At 46.6% G+C, this 19,452-nt stretch overlaps 2 protein-coding genes across 3 annotated transcripts; both read right to left on the minus strand.

The window, feature by feature from the left end:
- Positions 1–3,280: 3,280 nt before the first annotated feature.
- LOC129604644 (uncharacterized) lies at positions 3,281–6,382 on the minus strand. Its single transcript, XM_055511972.1, has 3 exons — positions 6,358–6,382; positions 5,016–5,290; positions 3,281–4,937 (listed from the first exon to the last, which is right to left on the minus strand). Exons 1-3 carry the CDS (start codon positions 6,380–6,382, stop codon positions 3,873–3,875), a joined length of 1,365 nt encoding a protein of 454 aa, XP_055367947.1. The 3' UTR covers positions 3,281–3,872.
- Positions 6,383–14,910: 8,528 nt separating this feature from the next.
- Positions 14,911–18,746, minus strand: LOC114862535 (CD63 antigen-like). Of its 2 annotated transcripts, XM_055512122.1 has the most exons (11): positions 18,606–18,746; positions 18,058–18,140; positions 17,207–17,272; positions 16,759–16,884; positions 16,638–16,667; positions 16,093–16,167; positions 15,927–16,022; positions 15,672–15,772; positions 15,326–15,407; positions 15,154–15,237; positions 14,911–15,074 (listed from the first exon to the last, which is right to left on the minus strand). In XM_055512122.1, exons 2-11 carry the CDS (start codon positions 18,115–18,117, stop codon positions 14,952–14,954), a joined length of 843 nt encoding a protein of 280 aa, XP_055368097.1. In that variant the 5' UTR covers positions 18,118–18,140; positions 18,606–18,746; the 3' UTR covers positions 14,911–14,951. The 2 variants fall into 2 exon arrangements, with proteins under 2 accessions (XP_055368097.1, XP_029018815.1); XM_029162982.3 differs by lacking the exon at positions 16,638–16,667.
- Positions 18,747–19,452: the final 706 nt, after the last annotated feature.

The raw sequence follows: 19,452 nt of genomic DNA on the forward strand, positions 1-19,452 counted from the left end.
ATTGAATCAGTGAGCCTGGACACAGAGCTACAGAACATAGACCTGATCTACAGCCAAACATTTAACCGACGCACATAAAGCAGGAAAAGGCGCTTTCAGACAAGTTGCAGCTTGAAGATGATGAACTACATTTTAAGGTGGTTTTCCAAGCCACTGGTGTAAATCTTGTAAATCTGTTTGGTCTCTTCTAGCTGCTGTAGATCTATGTAGTCATTCTGCGTCTGCTGGAGGAGACCACACCCCTCTGTACTGTACATGTGTAATACACTCGCCCTTCTGACCAAAAGAACAAAAAGAAGACTGACTATGTGAAAGCGGATGATATAAAGTCTGACATGTTTGTGAAAAAGCTTTGACCCAAGGTCAGCATCAAATCATTAGGGTCCGAGGCAATGCATGAAAAAACGAGGGGGTGTGAAAACTGTGGGTGGAGCCGAGACTTGGCCACTTCTCCGTACATTCATCGAGGAATGCAGATGTTTTCCACGGAAACCTATTCAGGAGGGAAAGTTGCATCAGACTCCAGGAAGCTCAAAGCTCCATCAGGCCACATCGAGGCCAAACCAAGAAAGTAATGATCCCTGAAGTACAAAGTACTGTACAAGCCTGTAGCTGAACTTAGGTCAGTGTGACAGACAAACATCTGCAGATCTGACAAAACATCTGACAACGAGCAGAAAGCATTAGAGGCATTAGTGTCTGCTTTAAGAGCTTGGGTTTCATGTTTCATCATTTGTGCGTGAAAGAAGCGGTTTAATATTTCCTATTTAACACAAGCTGTAGCTGCTGAAGCGTGCAGGCTGCATCCACATGTGCAGTGAATCACAGATGCTCACACAACATGGCGACACTCAGGTCTGTGCTGAAACTAACCATGAAGCTTCTGTCATCTTTTACTACAGATGGACGCTGCGGGGCATGAATAAGCACCTACAGCAGCACATCTGTGGAGGGAGGTTCGGCGTCTGTGGAGGCTCCGTCTGCTCAGACATCAGTGACGTTCAGTCCGAGGACGCAGGTCAGTAGTTTTCCTTCTTTCGCTGCGCTGTCCTTCTTCAGACTGGGAGTCGTCTTCTGTCCAGTTTAGCCACTTGTTCGCTGTGTTGGTTTCAGCCAGGCTTTGGAGTTTCTCCCAGTTCTGGTATGTTCTTATTCAGGAGAAGCTGCATTTCAATGTCCTTGATCCAGACATGTATAAACGTGAGGGTTGATAGAAGTTTACATGTTGAATGTCTTCCAGCCTTTAAATAAAAATCCAACCAAAAAGTTTCTTGTCATATTTTGAGTTTCTGTTCAGCTATTTTGGGTTTTTTTTTGTGGTCATTTCCGGTTTCTGTTCCTCTGTGCTCCATGTCACCTGTACTATGCATCACCTGACCAGCCGCCTGGTCCTCATCACATAATCAGTGTATTTAGCCACCAAAACTTTAATACTGACATAAAGGGTGTCGCCCGGCTGCAGAATCTGCCTTCTGATCAGGACATAGAGGACCTAGTGAGAGTGTGGTCTTTGCATGACGCGTCTGTGGTGTATGTTCTGAACTCCTCAACTGGCTTCTGATTTGCTTTTCCCATTATCTTTAATTTTTCTCTAATATTAAAATAGATTCTATCCACAGCCCCATAACTGGGACCAGACTAGTGAGGCGTTAACTAGACCTAAAACAGAATGTTAAAGGAAGTGAAGCAGTTCAAGGCTATGGTGTGTGGCTTGGCCTTATTCTAGGTGTCAGGTGGGGAAAAAACCTGCTCCAACCAAAGTGGCGAAAACTCACAACGTCACAGCAGCTTCTGGGAAATGGCCTCATTTATGAGAAATGTTTGTCCCTGATGCGTAGCAGCAGTTTGTTAGTGTTATCTCCAAGTACAGTGGTAACAGCAGCTGATGCTCTGCTGGCGTGTCCGAGGTCCTAGCGTCTGCACCGCTTTATGTAGCTTCAGAACGCAGCTGCGCTGTGAGGAGAGAAAGAGGAAGGCATGATATCACACCACAGTCTGTGCAGCTTGAGCATGTCCAGGTTCAGAGGGAGTTGTCCTTAAATTCAAAAGGATGAATATAACCAACAACCTAATGTGTATGTCATGTAATTAATAGGTTTTCTTTTTGAATGTGTAGAATATTCCAGCTGTTTGTTTCAGTGGGTGTAGAAGCAGGTGTTGGTGGAGGACTTTTCACTTGAATAGGGCACAGACTGTGTCCACAGACCCGGTTTAAGTGGAAAGTCTGTGTGTCGAGAGGAAACGTGTTGCAAGGTTGAGCTGGTTCAAAGCTTCTATATTTTCAGTGGTTTTCTGTTGTTTAGGTGATTGTACATTCAGCCAGCGTCGGATTGTGACCGGTTGTGGCACCTTTGCATGAGCGGCTCAAACTGCGACTTTTGTACGTTGTAAAGGTGGTTTTGCCTCTTGTTGTTTGAGGTAGAAAGCAGCGTCTTTATGGAAAGAAAGGGTTTAATGTGTGATTCCTTCTGTCTCTGCTGTTATAAACCGGTTTTAGCCTCTGAGTCTGTCTTTCAGTCCTATTGTGTAAGGAACTTACCAGATCCGTTAAAGCTGCCCTGGAGGTTAGGGCTCAGTCTTGGCAGCTCACCAGGCCACCAAAACAGCTTCAGATGACAAATCACCACTTTAGGTTTCATTCAGTAGCCAGTCACACGCTTTACTTTCATTTCAGGCAAAGTGAAAAACGCATCCTTGTTATTTCATGATAAACAACCATAGGAGTTCAGTGAACCACAAAAAGAGCTGATAGTTTTAATATAAGCTGTGACTGTATACTGTTTTACCTACAGTATACTGTATGCTGTAGATTACAGTGGTTTGTGTTATTATGATTAAATCCCAGACAATTTAAAACTGCTTCTCAAGAATCAGTGGTAAAATGAGAGGAGGTTGGGTAAAAGCTCTGGTTCTGTTCCAGTCACAGTGGACCGTTGTGGAACAATAAACAGATCCATCTGTCCAACTGTTACCTGATCCAGGTTTGTCAGTTTAAAGTGAAGCCGTTTCATTGGAGGGCAAACGAGGTAACCTGTTATAAAACGAGTTTATTACTATCTGTTTGGTGAAGAAATGAAACGGTAGAAGCTGTGACAAACAGGAACCTGGTGGCAGGGTTTTTATCGCTTTCTAATCTTTACACTTGAGAGACTCACATTTTATCTGAGCAGCTCTCTTTTATTTCACCATGAATGTTCTTAAAGTCCTGAACTTATTCTACAAAAAGCACTGTCGTGTATTTCTTGTTCCGACATTGTTAGAGAGTTCACACAGACTCAACTTTTATGCTCAAATTAACACATGAATTTATTACATAGAATGAAATAGTACAATCACAGAATAATCATGAGAGAGGTGGTGGCCGAATTCACCCGCTGGTTCTTCTGCAGAAAGTGTCAGGCTTGGGGCAGGCGGCGGACCCACATGCACAGCGCAGAGGCAAGGTGACGATTAACACAGGTTTTATTTTAGAAAACAGAGTCAGACGGTCCAGGTCATACACAACGCTTGGTAGGGAAGTACAAAAGGGAGCAGGCAGTCTCAAGTCCAGTAAACAGGCAAGGTACGTTACACAGGAGGTCTCGGTGAAGGTACAGGCAAGGGTTAAGCAAACTCACGGTCAGTTGTCCAGTCACGGTTCTTTCGCAGGCGACGGTACAGACAAGATTCAGGCAGGAAACAATGGTCAAGGCAATCAGGGTCAAAAACACAAGAGGCTATACATGAATCGCTGGAAGGAAGTTCGGGACTTAACAATCTGGCAGCTTGAGTCTGTGCGAGGTGGATGCTATATACTGGTAGGTGATTACTTGATTACAGACAGGTGTGGATACTGGGAACCGGTAAGTGAACAGCTGACTGAAACAGGAAGTTTAACAAAATAAAACAGGACGTGGCGTGACAACAAGACATGGCGTGAAACATGACAGTACCCCCCCCCCTATGGCGTCTTCCACCACGCCAACGAGCCCCCCCGCCCAGGGCGGGTGGAGGGAGTTCGCAGGAGGAGGGCCCGAATCCCCCCCCTCGGCCGGACGTCGAAGCAGGGTGGGCGGAGGGAGGACATCAGGAGGAGGGACAAAACAAAACCCCACAATGGTCCAAACTGTCCCTTCCAGGAGGCCAAGGGGGCGCGGCGGTCGGCCACGGCAGAAGCAACGCCATCGCCACCGCAGGAAACGGCGACCCCCGGGCAGGGAGTCACCCCCGGAACTAGACAGCCGAGGTGGCCGACGACGCAGGAGGCAGCGCCATCCTCGCCACAGGATGCGCCAAAGGCGAGGCCACCCATCAGGCCGACAAGGTACCAGCCGGCGGAATGCCGGCACCAAGGAGCAGAACAGGCGTGGAGACGTGGTCAGCGCCGGACCACCAGGAACCGAAGCGGTCAGCGCCGGACCACCAGGAACCGAAGCGGTCAGCGCCGGACCACCAGGAACCGACGCAAAAATACTTTTGTTTTTTACACATTTACAACAATGCACAAAATAAAAAATGCAACTAAAGGCTTCATCCTGGACCCGAAGCAGGTGCGGCCGGGGCCGAGCCGCCAGGAACCGATGCAGGTGCGGCCGGGGCCGAGCCGCCAGGAACCGATGCAGGTTCTGTAGGCGCCAGACCACCAGGAGCGGAGACGGGCGTGGCCGGGACCGGGCCACCAGGAACTGCACCTGCACACATTGGCCCAAAAAACACAGGGACCAGGACCACCCGACCACCTCCTCCGGGAGGGCGGCAGGAGACAGAGCTGGACCGACCTCCTCCGGGAGGGCGGCAGGAGACAGAGCTGGACCGACCCCCTCCGGGAGGCCGGCAGGAGACAGAGCTGGACCGACCCCCTCCGGGAGGCCGGCAGGGACTGCAGCAGGTGCTGCGGCAGGCGCTGCTGCAGGAGCGACCCCCTCCTGGAGGCCCGCAGGAGCTGCAGCGGGCGCGACCTCCTCCTGGAGGCCCGCAGGAGCTGCAGCGGGCGCGACCTCCTCCTGGAGGCCCGAAGGAGCTGCAGCGGGCGCAACCTCCTCCTGGAGGTCGGCGTGAACCGCGGCAGCAACTCCAGCCGGCGCGACCTCCTCCTGGAGGTCGGCGTGAACCGCGGCAGCAACTCCAGCTGGCGCGGCCTCCTCCTGGAGGTCGGCGGGAACTGCTACTCCGAGGCTGACAGGGATGGGGGCTAGGACGACCTCTACGGGGCCGACAGAGACGGGGGCTAGGACGACCTCTACGGGGCCGACAGGGACGGGGGCTAGGACGACCTCTACGGGGCCGACAGGAACGGGGGCTGGAACGGTCGCTACGGGGCCGACAGGAACGGCCGCAACATGGCCGACAGGGACTGGGACGACGTCCCCTCCGGAGCCGGCATGACTACTTGCAGCTGCCGAGCTCGACGGACTAGACGCCGGGCCTGATTGGGTGTGACTAACACTCGACTGGGCTGGGACCTGGACTGGGCTCGACTGGGCTGGAGACTAAACAGCGCGCGGCTGGGCTGGAGGCTGAACAGCGCGCGGCTGGACTGGAGGCTGAACAGCGCGCGGCTGGACTGGAGGCTGAACAGCGTAGGGACAATTTTTATTCTTTTATGGTTTGATTAATGTGTAATCAAAAGGGGGGAGTGTTATTGGAAAAATTGTCTCTTCCTTATTTCTATGTCTCTTCCTTATTTCTATGCAGTTATTATATGATTTATGACTTATGTTCTGCAATTAATATCTTATGTTTTGTCTTACACAATGTTTACACAGCTGCAGCAGTTTATTTGTTTTAGTGGCCAATCTGACACTACGGTCAACTTGACATTTGTTGCAATGGACAGAAATAACTCCATAGGAGGAACAGAATTTACCACAAACTTTTCCCCCTCAATGGACAGACAAATGTCCATTAAAACTAAGCCCAATTTACTTTTACCGCTTTAAACCAGTGATAAGCACTAGCAAGGTCCCAACCCATTTTAAGTTTCGTTTAACCTTAGCAATGTGGACACATAAATCAATTAAAATAGCCAAATTTATCCTACTGCTAATACAGGACTTTTCAGGGCAGCCAGCTTGATGACCTCCGAACGTTTCACAGGTGAATCCGGTACCTGCCTCTAAAAATAAACACAAAAACAAATTACTGACAAGTTTACAAACACACTTGGACCCTCATGGCAGGTCAATTAGATGCATTATATCAAACAACACAGGTATCATTACTCATACAATGATTAACCTGACTATCATAAACCATTTTTACTAAACATCAATCTTAGGGTTCTCCATTTCCCCCTCTGATACTTTAACACAGTATTTCAGATGATACCAGGTGGGAGAGCCTTTAACTTGAACTGCTCTCGAGGTCGTCTTGACCAACATGTTGGGACCTTCTTGTCGGGCATGGTCCCACGTATTCCTGAACCCCTTGATGTACACCGGATCCCCAGGTTTCAACTTCAGCTCCAGCTCGTCCTTTGCCTAGGACGTCTCCTTTTGCCTAGGCTCTTTTTTCAGCTCCAACAGGTGATCCTCATATGCAGCAACAGTCGGTCATGAAGGTCTGTGCTCCCACCTCGTTCCGCCTCCTATAGATGTGTTGGTCCGCGCAGCCCCACAATATTAGGTGGGTGAGAAGTCTTGGTCTAGCTGGAATTGGATTAATTGGACTCTCCGTTGGCTCCTTCGGCTCCAGTGGCTCTTCCATCATGGTTGTAGTGGAAGCTGTGGCACTGCACCCTCTGCGTTGTCCTAAGAAGCTCATCTGATGCCTAGCCTCTCTGCTAGCCGACCCAGTTGGTCCAGCTCACTTGTGGCCCTCACACCGAACACAGAGTCACTCGCTTCCAGACTGTCCAGGGCTCCAGCACTCCTCTGCTGCGTCGTCCTCTGTCCCCCTCAGACTGGTGCTCCAGCTGTGACCTGAGAGCTGATAGCTGAGAGGCAGAAAGCTCTGCACCATAATGCAGCATAAACCATTTTACAGAGCTAGGGTTAGACTGAATGGAACATATAGTTTACTTTTTATCCCAGGCCGTCATGTAGAAATCAGAAAATAAGAGAATATAAAATAACCAATTTGTAGCAGGTCAGAAGATAGAAGACCCTCTTCTGATACTGAAGTAACCTGTGGACAGAGGTTAGGGTTAGGAGAGAAATCGGTTCGGTTAGGCAAGAAAATCAGTTTAAGCGAGGTGTTTATGCTGACACAGTTTCTCCACTGCTGCTCCGCCTAAAGAGAAGGGTTGAAGTTGTTAATGTGAGCTTCCTGTGTACAACAACACACTGAGATGCAGAATGAAAATGGTTAAACCCTCATTATATAAAATCAACAACGAAAAAACATCATTGACACGTGTCATGGTCAGTCCGTAGAGCATATATCAGTCAGTCATGTCATTGTCATGAGCTCAGGGTTTTTATCGTGCACGTGAGCTAAGAGAGAAACCTCTTGCTCTATGAGAACTATAATTTAGAAAGGCTAGCCTGTGACCTTGTTCTGCTACAGTAAATGAGTCAGCAGTGTCACTCAGGGCCCATCAGTGATCCGGAGTTTGATCTTCTTTGACCTCTTCTTTCCTGCAATGGAACAGCACAGCACTCCTGCGTTTGTTAATTATCTGTTTTACATAAAAACGTAGGTCACTGGTTGATGCATTAAACACTATTCTGTCAAGCAAAGCTTCATGCAATGTTAGTTTTATGCGTTCTGCATATTTTTTACAAGATACACCCTGAAATGCAAGGTTCACAGCACTGTTTCATCTCTCTATTGTCCACATTCACACTTTCCCTTTCCTTCACTCCTTGACCTCCTTTCCTCCCTCACATACTGTACCATGCTACCATCTCTTTTTCTCTCACTCCACTAGGAATCCTGCTGAGATCATCCTCTTCGCAAGCTATTTACACTCCAATTCAACATATGAACCGACTCAAACACCAACTTTTGAACCAATAGGCCTCCTTCGAATAAGTTCGCCAACTTGGGATGAGACACAACAGAAACAGAATAGAAGAATAGTCCCACAGCAGACGCCACACATACAAGTCTCCTGTCATTCATTTTCATTTTCATACTCCCCATACACACATACTGCATCCAAGTGATTATACAAATTACTAATTTAGAAAGTGAGGACAATCGAATCGCTAACTTAAGATGGGCACATTAGTACAACCCCTAAAAATCATTTCTTACCCTTACTTATCTATCCTTACTGGGACTTAATAAACTAAGTGAAATTAAGAACCTTATACAGCATCTAAACTTCAAGGTTACACCCTCGATGTCAGCTGACAGCTAAACAAGAAGGATTAAGATTTAGTGACTAACCTGATGAAGAACACAGAATCACTGCGATAAAACTTATTTCATTCAGGAAGTGCTGTAAATGCATGCACTAAGTGACTCTATGACGAAATTAACATACAGACTAAATAAGCTGCATTCTCACAACCTATCAGAGATGACACATTAGACATAACACAACCTGTTGAACCTGTTGCACAAAGCAATAAACCTAGAAACACAAACAACCCCACAATCACTACTGCATCTAATTGTAATTTCCCCCGTGACTATCTGAGTCTCTAATGACAACATACTGTAACATCTGTGGATAAAAACTACAACTTAAATATTGTAACTTACTAAAGAAAGTTCATATAAACCCACATACAGCCAAACCTCTTGGAGGATAAAACACAGTCAACCACTGAGCATCAGGTGAAGCATTTGAACAGCAGAGTGAGTGAATTGGGAACTTTATTTTGAAATATTCTTTATACCTCTTCCTTTCCTTGTAAAATTGGAATATTTTATTTTATTTTATTCATTTATTTATTTTAAGCTTTTGGCAGTTTTAAGGACTGAGTTATTTTCACCAATTTGACTTATTTATTTTGTTTTTCAAAAATTTAGATATTTGTCTGAGTCTCAAAGTACTAAAGTGTGCAGCAAGGTGAGAACACAGATTCAGAGGCCTCTGGCTTTTTTGCTTTTGATAACGTCCATTGACACAGTTCATGTCTGACAGCCTGCACTGTCTCAGTGGCCCTGCTTCAGCCTCAGCCTTCCTTGGCCGTCCAGGTGGACTCTTGTTCCATCACTGGCTTTGCACATGTCCATACCTCCCACACTGGAAGCAGTTCACAGTTTTCCCACAGCAGCCTCGTCTTGCTCCTCAGCCTGCAGGAGTCCCTCCTCCCCTCATAGGAGGTCGTCTTGTCCACCCTCCTGGTAGAATGTACATCACCTGAGGTGTGGCCATGCCTGGTGGTGTAGGTGGGGTCTGAGGCACGCTGGTTGGTTGAGCTCTTTTCTCCCCCTCTTTTCGTGCTGCTGGCGTGTTGCTTCTTTCACTGCCTTCTTTGCCTGCTTTTGATGCAGCTCAACAGCATGAATCGCATGGTCAGTTATTTGTTCTACTGACATGTTGCACAGTCTCACAGTGTCATTCAGATCCTTCTGATATGGTCTTGAAGGCCAGGGCAGATTTTGTCGCTTTGCCCCTTTGACCAGCGGAGGACGTCCATGAGAAACCTCATTTACCCGTCCGTCACCCACACACACTAATTCCTCATCTGACCCAGCCCACAGTGATCTACCTGCTCTGTCACACAGATCACTTTCACTGCAGGAATTTCCAATTGAAATTTTCTGTTTTCAAATAAATGTCGGACAGTTCTAATAACTCATCCCTTTTCACTGCCCTGTCTGTCCTTTCTGGATCAGCTACAGGGTGAACTGGCTTCTTTGTCCTTCCAGGTTTTGTTTCTTCTGCATCCCTCTGGGACGCGTCTGAAAGAGACTTGATTATAGTGATCTGATTAAATTGATTATTACAACATTGAGCTGTCTTTTTGCCCATCATTTTTGCACAGCTAATAAAATGCAACACTGCATCACAGATTTGATCTCAACCCACTGCCTCAGATCAAATGTCCCCTCTGTTGGCCAGGGTGACGTAGCTTTATGCGTCCGCTTATTCTATTTCTTTGAATACTTCTGAATCTCCTGAGAAAAGAGTATATGACATACTTAAATGGACCGACCAGGAATGAATGTTAATGGACTTTTTATAGGTGTTTTATCCTACTTAGTTGACTTATTTGACTTCCTGCTCTGGGCAGTATTCACACACACACACACACACACACACACACACACACACACACACACACACACACACACACACACACACACACACACACACATTCACACGCACACACATGAGAAGTGAACACGCGAAGAGGAACAAAACTAACGTCTCCGGGCCCAATTTGGAGTCCCAATTCACTCCTCCCCCCTTTTTCTTTTTTAACCAAACCAGGAGGCCGCAATCTGCACACACTCTGTGACCTGCTTGACCAGTCCCAACCACAGTGTGGAAACATCGTTCTAAAATACGCAGATTATTTCAAACAATGATTACCCCAATGTCCACACAGGACACTAAAAAAATATTAGAATTATCAAAAATGATAGAATGATCAAAACGTTCGAAAGTGTAATCTACACAGCACTCACCCCACGGCTCTCTACAGACTGTTCAAAAACAAACAAACACACACAGACACTGAACAGCGAGGCTTTATCTCCCCGTTTCACACACTCTCTCTGCTCCAAAGGACAAAAAGGGAACGCACACTGTTAATTATTAACACACACTCAGGTTTTTTACCGACACAGACTCAAATGTTATTACCTCGACACCTGTTAATTATTATTAACACCGCAACAACTTAGCACTTATCACATTATCCTTAACTGCATTAACATATACTAAAACATACACTCACCCCAACTTAACTATACTTGCGCAATACTGACACATCGACACACTGCAGTTCAACACACAATAAACAAAAAGCGCTTTTACCGGTTATCCCTATGTTACCAGGCCTCACAAACCTTGGGAAGCTCTACACTTGGATTGATCCGTTCCAAGCTTAATGTAGATTCCCAATACATTACACAAGCCTACAGTGCCTAATAAATTTCGATTCTATCGAGCAGGTCGAATTTTCCAAATTTCACAACCCGTTGCACCGAGGCCGCACTGTCTACCGACGCCGGTACCGTACGTCTTCCCCTTTAATTTAACAGCCGCTCAACGAGGTATGGTTCAGTGACCCCGCTCAATACCTGGACCAAATTTTCCAGCGTCGACACAGAACTTACACAGTCTTGAATTTATTTTATCCGAATGCAGACTACAACGCCCATACTTTAGATTTCCCCAACGTCGCCTGCCTCAAGTTTACCTACGTAACTTCTAGAGGTCGATAGGCCATGTCATTTTTCCCCAAGCGCAAGGTAGCACATACACACAAAGCAGTTGGTTATGCAAAGCAGTTATTTACAGCAATATATATACCAACATTTGCTCACACTGTCTCGAACACAGAGAATCGTCACGTAAAAGCTTTAAGCGCTATTTACCTTCACTGATGACGACGGTCGTGCGTCCAGGCCAGTCCGGACAAATGTTGGTTCTGGAAACGGCTCCTCACGCCTGTGTTCGTGACGCCATTCTGTCGTGTATTTCTTGTTCCGACATTGTTAGAGAGTTCACACAGACTCAACTTTTATGCTCAAATTAACACATGAATTTATTACATAGAATGAAATAGTACAATCACAGAGGTGGTGGCCGAATTCACCCGCTGGTTCTTCTGCAGAAAGAACTGAGAGGTCGAAAAAGGTCAGCTGGGTGTCTGCAGCAGACCCTCTGCGAAGCACTCTAAGAAACGTCTCCCAATGCCCACTTTTTAAAGCTGTGTTGTTTATGCAACCAGTGAGTGCCTACTGTACGTGTCCATCGAAAGTCCATGTTTACACACCTGCAGCAGTTTATTTGTTTTAGTGGCCAATCTGACACCACGTCAACTTGACATTTGTTGCAATGGACAGAAATAACTCCATAGGAGGAACAGAATTTACCACACACATTTATCCACCTGTTGCTGGCATCTTTATGTCTGAACAGGTCACACACACGAGGGTCTGGAATCAGGGCAGCGTCTGTTGGTGACTCGTGAGCGGACCGCCTGCTGGGGACATCGTTCTGATCCACGTCTGCTGTTTCTGAAGAAACTAAAGTGTGCTGCAGTCACTGCCTGGGGCCACACGGGCGGCAGGCCGGAGACCTACAGTACCCTCCCCATCAGTGAGAACAAACCAGTGGTGTGGGTGTGAGAATGAGACAGTGCATGGGTTCACATATGATTGAGTAGCCGTTTGTGAGAGAGTTTGTGGTAGTGTGTGTGGGTGTAAGTGTGTGTCTGTGTCTGTGTGAGTACGTACAGTATGCATGTGGTGCAGTTGGTTTGTCAGGGGTCCGTACGGGCCGCTTCCACAAGTGGCAGTGTTTGTGCACCAACGTCTGCCTCACCCTTTGGGTGAACAATGCTAAGCTACAGCTTTACTAACCTTGTAGTGGGACACTCAACACCTGAGCTGATACACAGGCTTTCTAAACCTACCTGGAAGTATTACTGATATTTATCACTACCAATATCAATAATGTGTGAATATGGAAATTGTGGTGTTGTATGTCATGACTATTATTAAGTAGCATGAGATTACGTATGACAATGCATGTGTATGTACATGAGATATGTATATGTACACACCTTAACACTATTATTGGTATTAGTATTAATCTCCAAGGTAAACCACAGTACAGCAGTCGTTTAGTTATGAATGTGTTAACCTAAGGTACATCCCGGCTTATTTATTTTGCACTGATTGTTTACTTAACAGATTTGCTTGGTTTCAGCAGCTGGTTGCAGTCTGACTGGGCTACACAGACGTTCCACCATAGTCAGACAGAGGGGTTAAAAGGCAGAAGCAACTTGAGGATCGGGGGCTCTTTGCATCACACCTTCGTGGTGTGAGCACTGATCTCCCAGCTGGTTTTTGGTTTGTTGATGTGTGTGATCAACATCCATGTTTTTGATTGGCTTTTCACATTATTTTTATTTTCCTTTATTTTTTTAGTAAATCACACAAAAGACAACCCTCTCGTTAAAGCAAAGCTGTCCATCACAATATGGCATTCAGCGTAAGATATGCTGCTTGCTAAGCTGCTGACAGAACAAAAAAAAAAGACAACCCTCTCATCTGCCTGTTTATGGGAAATTTCCACCACAATGCTGCTTGTTGAACTGCTGAACAGAGCAGTCATTTTGTGTTTCTCTGATTCATTCTTAAACTAGATCCTTTGCTTCACTACCACTAGTTCCACTTATCAGTGGGCTCAGTTGTGAAATCATTAATGGGTGAGAATGTTGGCCAACTTGGGATTCTGGGAAGCACAGTGTCATCAGTTGCTGAGTGAGTAAACTGACCACAGGTAAAAGGGGAAGTTAAAACTGACTACTGAGAAGAACTGTGACAGCGACATCACTTTTTTCTGATGTGAATGTGAAATGAAAAAAAACTGAGCCAGGATGTAAGGATCTGTAACTACTTCATGTCCTTCTCTTCGTCCCCTGTCAGCACATTTATCTCCTCATTGTTCACTCCCCCTTCAGGGTCACTCCTACCCGTTCCTCTTCCTATCCACACCATGGTAGAACAGTCTGTATCCTCCTCCAATTCGACAGTACGTGCTTTGCGGCCCTTCCCCCTCGTCTCCTGCACACACAGTACATCCACCTTCCTTCTCTCCATCATCTGCCTTTCCCTGTCATTGTTTTAGGTCCCTATTCTCAGATCTCCTGTCTTCTCTCTTTCCACAAATCCTCCTCTCCTTCAACCAACAGTAGTCCAGCTTCCACCGGCACCCTGTGGGTTAACAGCATCAGTGGTGGGCGTTAACACGGGCCACGACTCATCCGGTATGAAATTTCTAATGGACGATTCGCATAACGATTCCATTTATACCGGATGCCCTTCCTGACGCATCCATCTCTATTTATCCAGGCTTGGCACCGGCACAGAAGTCCCTGACCTGCAACCCCCGTAGCTAGATTCTTTGAGGACCTGTAACTGTAGTCACATAATTATTAGCCAAGTGTATATGGTTCAGTTCAGTAAGTTGGTTGTCCTTCCCTCCCTCTGTAGCTGCTGTAGACCTGTTCTCCACCACCATTCATACAACCCCACCACACGTGTGTCACGTTTGCATTTCTGCAGAATAATTAACAACCTGATTTCTGTTTGTTTAAAAGAGGAACATTTATTTGTCTTAGATTTGTTTTGTGTCACTGGATTAGAGTTATGTGTTTGTGTTGTGTGGACCTCATTAAAGCTGCAGTCGAGTCTGTTTAACGTCTTCCGGTAATTAATGTGTATTTAGAAACCGCCTCTGCCAAGCAGCTATAAAAGAAAGGAAACGGGGTAAACTACATGATTCGATTCTGAGAAGTAGTGGAGGAAAGGCGATGACTCAAGGCATCAGCGCAGTGAATTAAGCAACAAGGTTAAAGACGCCGATGATTCATTTAAAAATGGCTTCTGATTCTTTGGATTCTGGTTGATTCATGTTTTTCATTAGTAGTTGAAAAAGTAAACCAAGATTCATCTGATGAAATAAGATAAATGCAAGGCTGGTGAAAAGTGGAAAGTCCTGTGTGTGATGAGCAGCTGTGACAATAGTGGAAGTAGAGATTTGGTCTCTATAAACATCCGGAACAGGAATTCCTGCTGAACCTTAGTGGGTTACAGCCACCGCGCGGCAGCAATGGGAGGCTACGGCTCAGCCGAGCCTCTGGGTGAGCAGGAGGAGCAGCAGCTGCTCCCCTTTGATGCATTTACACTGAAATATCACAACTGGACTGCGTTTTAAACACCTGATCTAAAGCACATGTACGTAACGCCTCCTCAGAGGAGTTGGGTCCCTGCAGCATCATTCAGCATCACGAAAACTAAGCCAGTAGATGTGGAGCTTGGGTGAAGACCACTGTGATTACACAACAACCAGATGTGAGTACTCGACATAATCATAAAATAAGTGATCGGGGTCAGGTGAGGCTGGGTTTAGGCTCATATTTCACTCTGTTGAAGTCGTCCACTGTGGTTTCAACTGGAGGCGTCTTCCAGTAGTTCTCCAGGCCCAGCGTCAGACACAGAGCGATGGCCGCCATCTAGGACACACGTAATGTGGGGTACAGTAATACTACAAACGCACATCCATCAACCCATTATTACTGCAGAGGAAGGTACCGTTATAGTAGCTACAGCTGAAATGATTCCTATCCTGAGTTTGATGGGGAAGCTCAGGTACGTCTTCAGGATGGGGCCGCAGGGCTGCGACACAGGCCAAGCGTCAGAACTCAGGTTAACAGTAAGCTGCTAAGCTGCTTGGTGTCTGTGAGGAGCTGATTGGTTACAGTACCTTGGAGTGAACCCGCGGTTCAGTAGTTTGGTTCGGGTGATTGGCACAAGGTGCTTCTGAGCTGGAGTTATCGGCTCCAGGACTGTGTGACACACAAAGAAGAGGGGAAAAGTTCCTGAAACGGAACCAGAGCCCAAAATATGTCCTCCATTCAAACAACATTATTAATCCCACTGGAGACTGGTCTAGTTGGAAGCGTTGGCTGCTGTCGCCTCAAAGGTCCAGAGTCTAAATGGACCAGAAAGTTCCAGACTGATGTATGGGAGCTCCGTCCCCCACATACAGTAGCTGCTCCATAGGAAACATGACATGGTTTAATGGCACGACACTGTTAATGTTGTTTTACCTCGGCTGCCGGTCAGAGGCAGAGACAGGAAGTGTGCAGAAACAGGAGACAGGAAGGAAATTTGCCCAGTCTTCAAATGTTCTCAAACCACAGCAAGCGTCCTGAAAAACAGGAAGTTTATGATGAACAAAACTATAGATGCCAAGTTCCTGCTTTTTAATGGTCTGTGGATGCTGCTCCTCCCTGATGTGATCTCCTCTGATGGTCTGAGCGGCTGCGTGCTTTGGGTTTGTTTAGCTTGTTCGTGTGTCTCACCGAGGCCTGGAGTTTGTTCAGCTCCCTCTGAATGTACGGCTCTGCTTTGTGGAGGGGGGTCACGTTGAGGAACACCTCCTCCACGGCGCTGTCGAGCTGCACGGCACGTTGAAAACTGGTTAGAGCCTTAGATTGAAATCCTAACATCTGCATGAGTGCTGTTTACCTGAGCTTGAACCTGAACCAGTGGAGACGCAACGACCATCAGAGCCACGAACTCCACAAAGATCAGGACGGAAAACTGGAAAAGACGTCAAAGGTTTGAGTCACACCAGGTTGTTATAGTCTGTCGCCCCCTGCTGGAGATATGGGAATTTACCACTGTATGAATCTGGAGTCGGGCATGTTATTCTTAATCCAGGGTAACGACCTGTTATTGAAGTAAAGCGTTGCTTGCCGGTTGTGTGCTGCCTGTTTTACCTTCCTGTCATGTGTGACGGTCGTAAAGCCGTGAAGCGTGACCTCTGGACGCCTTCAGTGTGTGCTCTGAGCTCTGAGCTCTGAGGCTGCGGCGTGAGCGCTACCTAAGCCTGTAGCACCTGTCTAGATCGGACATCGCACAGTGCTGCGCCGTAAAACGCAGTCGTAACAGACATAAACAAGACGATATGAAGCATGAAAGGGCGACAGGGTCTGTGCAAACACTGTCACAGCACACAAGCCAGTGTGAACAGACGGAGCCACAGCAGACGGGTCAAACCCGGGAGGAACCTGATCTGCAGGCGAGGTCTCAGCAGTTTTCTAATGAAGACAGGCTCGGTTTAGTTAGTTATGTAGTAATCAAGGATTTTTGTTGCACTGCTGAAAAAGTGCATGTTTGTGTGTTTCTCACCACCAGCAGCAGAGGTTTGAGATCCAGAGACGCAGCACAGACGCCCACAACCGACAGAATGACTGTGATGGGCCCAAACACCTGCAGCACCAGTAAACCATCGCTAATGGACAGCTGCTCGAACAGCTGGAGGAGGGAGACAGACACAGCTGGTGAAGATAAACCAATCCAAGGAGGAGGAGCCCTGGTTGTTTTGCTGATGACTCGTGGTTTCCCTGAGTGGGACCGTCATTGGTTTTGGACCTGTAGGTTCTGTAGGAGCTATTTGTCCCAGAAGAAGAGCCGGCCTCCGCAGTCAGTACATCTAAGACACGTCCCTTAAGATGATGGACAACTGTTGTTACGGAAACCAGGGCTCATTGGTGACTCTGTTATTTCATTAGTGTTTCATCCTTCCCTTGGCTCAGTTAAATACATTACCAGGCCTGTAAGTACATTCAGTTACTACCTTAGCAACTGGTATGTTGCCTTCGATGGAGGAGAATCCGACACCAATCATCACCACACCAGACACCTGCAGAGTGAGCGCACAGTGAGGATCAGACGCCAAACACTGAGCTCAGAGTCTCCTACACAGAATGAAGGCCCTCTGTAATAAGAGCAAAATTATCACATTCGTCTTGATTTAATATTTTTCATCTTTGATGAAAGTAGTTTGTGTTTTTGCGAAAGCGCTTTTCACCAAGTACCAATGATGAGGAGGACGAAAAACGGTCTGGAGGGAGAAACAAGAGTGAAAGCAGCAGCAACAGAATGAGAAGAGGAAGAGAAAGCTAAACAACGAGGAACTAATTAGACAGATAAACTCGTTATTTATGTAACGCTGTAAACGAGCAGAAGTGAGAAATGGGAACTAATTTATGTCAGGCAGATCTCCAGCATCTCGGTACTGATGTTTGCTTGGCACAAGAATCCTCCAGACGTTTAGGTAAAGACCGTTAGATTTCAAATAGATTAAAATGTTTTGTTTGATATAAAACCTAAGTGCAAATGTGGCTGAAAAGCAAATAACAACCCAATCAAAACTAATACATAAAAATGAGTAAGTAGGGTAACAACCAGTGGTTTTCCTCCTAACACAGGAGATGGTTACTTAAAGAATGTGGACTAAACATAATTATAATTAATAATTGGGCTATAATTAATTCATCATATTTTCTGTAGTGGAAGGACGGTTACTAAAAACTATATCGGAGCTATGTCCAAGCTTTACTGAGGCTCTTATCCTGCTGATCATCACATCAGCACCAACCAAACACAAACATGTTGTTAGCGGTTCGGGGTTAGCGGTTAGCTTACCAGCAGCAGCACAGTGACACAGACGGCGAGTCCTCGCAAGTAACTCCTGCAGCGAGCCATGACCAGAGGCTGAGAGAGCTGAGCTAAAATAGAAACAGAGTGAAGACCTGAGCAGACGGTGGGTGTGTGTGATGGATGCTGTTTAAAGCGCAAGAGTGTTTGGCTGCAGAACCAAGAACATGACCAAGTTTGGAAGATCAGCTGTGGAGGAAACGAGGAGAGCAGAAGAGAAGGAGAGAGAGGACACGAGAGGGAGGAAAGGAAACGAATGACAAGGAAACGAGGAGAGACAAGGCCAGGTAGTGGATTAGATTAAGACAGGAAGGAGATGTGAGGAGAAAACAGGAAGAGATGTGAGACGGATGAAAGTCACAGAGTAAAGAAGGCAAAGTGAGGATGATGGAGGAGGGTTGTGTTCTGATCCAGAACCAGCAGCAGCAGCCAGAGGCTCAACACAGGCGCTTTGTCCCGTCACCTCCCGCTTCCCTGGAAAACTCGGGTCACTTTCCCACAATGCACCTGGCGTGGCCGACGTCGCAGCGCCTCACCTGGTTCTGAGGTCGTGTGAGCGACGCGCTGCCAGCCTGAAGTCAGACTGTGGTCGTACTGTGGACGCAGCTTCAGCGCTCACTGCGTCCGGATCATCATGGCAGCAAATGAAGCCGTGGTCATTCCTCAGCGCATCGCTGGCAGAAGCTCAGGGCACAGACTGGAATCCACCAGCTATTAGAACAGGGCTGTGTTGACTCTAGTCTATAAATAGCTGAGGGGACGGACTGTCTGTCAGCCTGTGTGTTATGGTGATAAACAGTAGCTGCTCACTAACGTGATGGGAGCTGATGGAACGCATCCTGACTGCAGATCCACCTCATGATGGATCAGCTGGGACTCACCTGCATTGACCTCATCAGCTAGAACACTCGTTAGTGAGTTCCATGTGTTCAGAGACACGTTGGAGCCAAGCTGCACTTTAAATACCTTCAGCCCTGACAACTACATTTCCCACGATGCTTAGGGAAACGTAAAACCTGGTCTGGTCTCCTGTTTGGCTGCCGCAATGTTTTTACAATGATTTTTATGTTTATCTTTATTCAGATGATGGAGCTGGTTTTCCACCTCATGTCGATGACCTTTGACCTTTGACCACATGTCTGACACAGTGATAAGTTTGTTTAAGCGTAGAAATCATCTGCGTGGTATTGTGTTGTTTAGGTAAATGAACATGTTCATTTATCTTCATAATTTAGGAGATAAATTACCCAAATATTTCAGGATCACATTTACTTTAATGTTTCATAGTAAAGCAGTTGCTCTGTGATTTTGAGTCAACCAAAGGGTGGCTTGCAGACTCTTCAAGGCCCTGAGGAGGAGTAAAGAGGGTCCATACAAAACCTG

The sequence above is a fragment of the Betta splendens genome, chromosome 9, assembly GCF_900634795.4.
Source record: "Betta splendens chromosome 9, fBetSpl5.4, whole genome shotgun sequence".
Classification (NCBI taxonomy): Eukaryota; Metazoa; Chordata; class Actinopteri; order Anabantiformes; family Osphronemidae; genus Betta; species Betta splendens.

What these genes read in the sequence shown, in the direction of transcription:
- LOC114862535 (XM_055512122.1), bottom strand. Translation starts at nt 18,117, where the DNA reads ATGGCTCGCTGCAGGAGTTACTTGCGAGGACTCGCCGTCTGTGTCACT. An exon ending in TGGTTCAGGTTCAAGCTCAG is followed by an intron (nt 16,023 to 16,092) that starts GTAAACAGCACT and finishes CGTGCCGTGCAG; the next exon opens with CTCGACAGCGCCGTGGAGGA. An exon ending in GCCTCTGACCGGCAGCCGAG is followed by an intron (nt 15,408 to 15,671) that starts GTAAAACAACAT and finishes TGTGTCACACAG; the next exon opens with TCCTGGAGCCGATAACTCCA.
- LOC129604644 (XM_055511972.1), bottom strand. Translation starts at nt 6,382, where the DNA reads ATGCCCGACAAGAAGGTCCCAACAT. An exon ending in CGACAAGAAGGTCCCAACAT is followed by an intron (nt 5,291 to 6,357) that starts GTTGGTCAAGAC and finishes TCGGCCCCGTAG; the next exon opens with CGACCGTTCCAGCCCCCGTT. An exon ending in ACGCCGACCTCCAGGAGGAG is followed by an intron (nt 4,938 to 5,015) that starts GTTGCGCCCGCT and finishes CTCCAGGAGGAG; the next exon opens with GTCGCGCCCGCTGCAGCTCC.